General features: G+C 50.1%; 1 protein-coding gene across 1 annotated transcript in view; it reads left to right on the top strand.

Moving 5' to 3' along the window:
- Positions 1 to 5,000, top strand: part of srpk2 (SRSF protein kinase 2) — a gene marked incomplete at both ends in the record, with an annotated part of 49,167 nt that overhangs the window by 36,945 nt on the left and 7,222 nt on the right. The window contains 6 exon segments of the mRNA XM_084451407.1: positions 1 to 49; positions 275 to 362; positions 502 to 608; positions 1,480 to 1,645; positions 2,693 to 2,733; positions 4,425 to 4,800. The exon segment at positions 1 to 49 is cut by the window's left edge and continues 39 nt beyond it. Of these exon segments, the coding sequence (XP_084307533.1) occupies positions 1 to 49; positions 275 to 362; positions 502 to 608; positions 1,480 to 1,645; positions 2,693 to 2,733; positions 4,425 to 4,800 (827 nt within the window).

Raw genomic sequence — 5,000 nt, 5'->3', positions numbered from 1 at the left:
CCAGCACTACACAGAGACGGCCCTGGATGAGATCAAACTGCTCAGATGTGTGAGTACATGACCTCTATGTACTACTCTATTACACTACCTCTAGTACAGTACATTACCTCTATACCCTAACCCTAACCCTCTAACCCTGTTCCTCAGTCTAAATATACCTCCACCTGTACCTCAGTCTAAATATACCTCCACCTGTACCTCAGTCTAAATATTCCTCCACCTGTACCTCTACCTGTACCTGTAACCCTCATGTCCTCTTGTCCTCCTCCCCCAGGTGAGAGAGAGTGACCCCAACGACCCCAAAAAAGACATGGTGGTGCAGTTGATAGACGACTTCAAGATCTCTGGAATCAACGGCATACGTATCCTTATCAATCGTGTGCGTCCGTGTGTGTGTGTGTGTGTGTGTGCGTGTGTGTGCGTGTGTTTGTGTGCGTGCGTGCATGCGTGTGTGTGTGCGTTTGATACGACTCCGTGGTTGTCCCTGACGCCCGGTCTCAGATGTGTGCATGGTGTTCGAGGTTCTCGGGCACCACCTGCTCAAGTGGATCATCAAGTCCAACTACCAAGGCCTTCCACTGCCCTGCGTCAAGAGTATTATCAGACAGGTAAGGACACACACACACACACACTCTCACACACACACTCACCTGTACACACACACACACACACACACACTCTCACACACACACTCACCTGTACACACACACACACACACACGCACCTGTACACACACACTCACACACACGCACCTGTACACACACACACACACACACACAGTCGCACACACGCACCTGTACACACACACACACACACAATCTCGCACACACGCACCTGTACACACACACACACACACACACTCTCGCACACACGAACCTGTACACACACACACACACACACACACACACTCTCGCACACACGCACCTGTACACACACACACACACTTTCACACACACGCACCTGTACACACACACACACACACTCGCACACACGCACCTGTACACACACACACACACACACTCTCGCACACACGCACCTGTACACACACACACACTCATTTTCATAAACAAATGTGTTACGGGCGTCGACTGAGAAACGATTCTCAGCCAGTTCAGAAGGATGCAGCAGTGCATGTTGTTGTCGTGTAGTGTATTGTCTAGTGGACTTCACAAGGCCCCTTTTGGCTGCAAACACACACACACACACACACACACACACACACGCACAAATAAGCGTCCCACTTGAAAGCCCCACTGAACATGAATAGGCTGTTCTGATATTCAATCTGAAGCCCCTGAAAGTAAACGACGACAATGAAATCATCCAACCTTGAAAACAACAACAGGCTCACCCCCCCCATGGAGAATGACTCATGAAAAGAGTGCTTCATTTAGAGTGAGGGCATTGGTACGTGTTTGATGTAGCGTGTGTGTGTGTGTGTGTGTGTGTGTGTGTGTGTGTGTGTGTGTGTGTGTGAAGGTCCTACAGGGCCTGGACTACCTCCACAGCAAGTGCAAGATCATCCACACGGACATCAAGCCAGAGAACATCCTGATGTGCGTGGACGACGCCTTCGTGAGGCGCATGGCGGTGGAGGCCACGGAGTGGCAGAAGGCCGGGGCGCCCCCTCCCTCCGGCTCAGCAGGTACGCACGCGCACACACACACACACACACACACACACGTGCACACACACTCACACGCACACACACACTCACGCAAGCACACGCACGCACACACACTCACTCACGCGCGACACACTCACACACACACTCACACACTCACACACACACACACTCACACGCACACTCACACACTCACAGCAGGAATAAATGCTAATTGCATTACAGGAACACTTTGCCCCCAAATCAACAGAGCTTATTGTTTTTCATAGCAGGCCTCAATTTAATGGGAGTGAAAACTCACACCTCAACTTTGGATCAGTACTGTTTGACTCGGTCAATTATTTTGTTGATGCCGATTCTTACGAGTTGAGCTGTGCGCTGTCGGGCAAATTGACCTGATTATCGAGGACAATGAATCAAACAGCCAAAATAAATCAGTTTGCCAGATAATTAGTCTGTTATCTCAGCTGGCCAGCCAGCCAATCACATTTGGAGAGAGAGCTCTCCTGTCCTGTGATTGGCAGAGGTTGGGGTCTTTTGAACCACTCATAGAGCTGTCTGTCATTCTTTTCAACCAATCGGAATCCCTTGGGCTTCATGGCTCTAAATAAAATAGTTCATTCTCCCCCCAATTTACATATCCGGTGAATTCTTCAAAGTCTCGCTAGAGCTACAGCACACACACACACACACACACACACACACACACACACACACACACACACACACACACTCCTCTCAATCACACTTATCGTCACACGCTTATCACACCTATGAGTCAGACAGGAATGAAAGGCCTATATGTGGGTATTGCGTAACCCCGGGCTGGGGGGGGGGGGAGGCTGATTATTATGGAACTGGGACAAGGGACTCGTCTCGCTCTGAACTGGCTTTGATTCAGTCCGCTTTCAGCCCCCAGAGTTCACCCACAGATTCTGTATGAAGTCTTTAAGAGGGGGTGAATAATAGAATGCTTTCTTAGCTGTGCCATTGGTCTGATATGAGCCATACAGGGTCGGGGGCGAGGATTCTGATTGGTGACTTGTGTTGTGTTGTCTTTTGTCATAGTCAGCACTGCCCCCCAGCTCAAACCGGTGAGTACAGGAGAAGTGAGTATAAAAGCGCACCACACACCCCCCGTACACGCACACACACACACACACGCACACACACACACACACACACACACGCACACACACACACAAAGAGGCAGTCATGGAGCCTATGGGTTAGTATGGTTCTTTTTTTCATCTCTAACATGGGATTCCAGTCTTCTCTACCCTACTCCCACTCACCCTCATTAGTAATAATAATAATAATCATCGTCATCATCATCATAATTAACGCCATGAGCGGTAATGAGACATGGACCTACGGTTACGCCACCTGACGACTGACAGACTGACTAGACTGACCCTGGCTGTGTTTCCCGAAACCTTCTTAGCGCTAAGAAGCTCTGAGTCTTATTAAGGCTCCCGTTTGCTTGTTTCAGGAGCTTTAAGACTCAAAGAGCTTCTTAGCGCTAAAAAGGGTTTCGGGAAACGCGGCCCCTCTCTCTCTCTCTCTCTCTCTCTCTCTCTCTATCTCTCTCTCTCTCCCTCTCCCTCTCCCTCTCTCTCTCTTTCTCTCTCTCTCTCTCTCTCTCTCTCTCTCCCTCTCTCTCTCTCTCTCACTATCTCTCTCTCTCTCCCTCTCCCTCCCTCTCTCTCTCTCTCTCTCTCTCTCTCTCTCACTCTCTCTGCCATCCAACTAATGACCAGGTGAGATTTGTAGCTGGTTCTCTCTGGAGTCATTGTGGTATGACAGCATCATCTACTCTGTATTGAGATTGTTGTGACACAATTGTATATACTACCTAGCAGTCAGATAGTGGTGTGTACGTTTTGAATGGACTGCAGTAAATGCCAGTTTCTCCGCCATCTTGGATTGGATTTCTTAGCTGTGAACAGCCTATAGGCAGACATGCACCCTCAACATACCTGTTGTTTCAGACCGATTAGACTTAGGATTTAGAGAAGAATTATAAACCTACAGCAAAATACATGATGGCGGAGACTATACTGTAGGTAGCACATTTGTTCCCCATGAGGAATGACTTAAGTGCACCAAGTTTCATACATTTTCATCCAACTGTGTGGAAGTGCCAGCACTTTGAACTTTGCACTTTGAATCGTTCACTGTAGCGCCACCTATGGGCCAATGGTGGTGAGTCTTTGTGGCCTGGCTACTTAGATTACTTCGGTCACGCAGGTTACTAACCTGCTGAAGTTTACGCAAAAAGGACTTCAAGACTTATTCAAGGATTTACAGGAAAAATAAGAATACTGACAATTACAGTATTGCGTAGGACCCCACAATAGTCTGATTTATATTTGTATGTAAGGGAGGGAGATATGAGCATCACATTTCTGAAAACACTGCATTCTCTTTCCACAAACCAATGAACAAATGCATTCTTTAGTAGAAGTAAAGGGTTCGGAAATCATTGAATCTTTTTCTCCTTTCATTACCCCCCCTCTCTTTCTCTCTCTCTCTCTCTCCCTCTCTCTCTCTCTCTCTCCCTCTCTCTCTCCCTCTCTCTCTCCCTCTCTCTCTCCCTCTCTCTCTCTCTCTCTCTCTCTCTCTCTATCTCTCTCCCTCTCTCTCCCTCTCTCTCTCTCTCTCCCTCTCTCTCCCTCCCTCTCTCCCTCTCTCTCTCTCTCTCTCTCTCTCTCTCTCTCGCTCTCTCTCTACCTCTCCCTCTCTCTCTCTCCCTCTCTCTCCCTCCCCCTCTCTCTCTCTCTCTCTCTCTCTCTCTCAGGTGGGGAAGATCTCCAAGAACAAGAAGAAGAAGTTGAAGAAGAAGCAGAAGCGTCAGGCGGAGCTGCTGGAGAGACGCATGCTGGAGATCGAGGCCCTGGAGAGGGAGGCGGAGAAGCAGAGGGCCGACGAGGGGGAGGAGGAGGAGGAGGGAGAGGAGGAGGAGGGGGAGGAGGAGGAGGAGGGGGAGGAGGGCCGCACGCGCACCCCGGCCCCGCCCACGCAGCCCCCGCCCCCCGGCCCCGCCGTGGCCCTGGGCGAGAGCGACGAGGAGGAGGACGACGATGAAGACGGGGAGGAGGAGGAGGAGGAGGACGAGGAGGAGGAGGGGGGCGAGGGGGAGAGGGAGAGGCCGACCAGGCTGACCAATCACACGTGTGAGTTCCGTCGCCGTGGGCTACCGGCGTGGTGGCGGTGGGGGTGTTGAAATAGTGCGTTTGTTTTGCTTTTCACTGAATTTACTTCCTAATCGTTTGCAATTCCAGAGTTTAGGGAAAAGAAACTGGGAAAAAAGGTTCAATCAAACTGGACATCCGCACATCGCTGAGCTGTAGGCCTTCCTTTAACTAACACACCA

This window comes from Borostomias antarcticus (genome assembly GCF_949987555.1).
Source record: "Borostomias antarcticus genome assembly, chromosome: 16".
Lineage (NCBI taxonomy): Eukaryota > Metazoa > Chordata > Actinopteri > Stomiiformes > Stomiidae > Borostomias > Borostomias antarcticus.
Note: the sequence above shows the minus strand (reverse complement) of the source record. Positions and strands in the feature narration are given on the sequence as shown.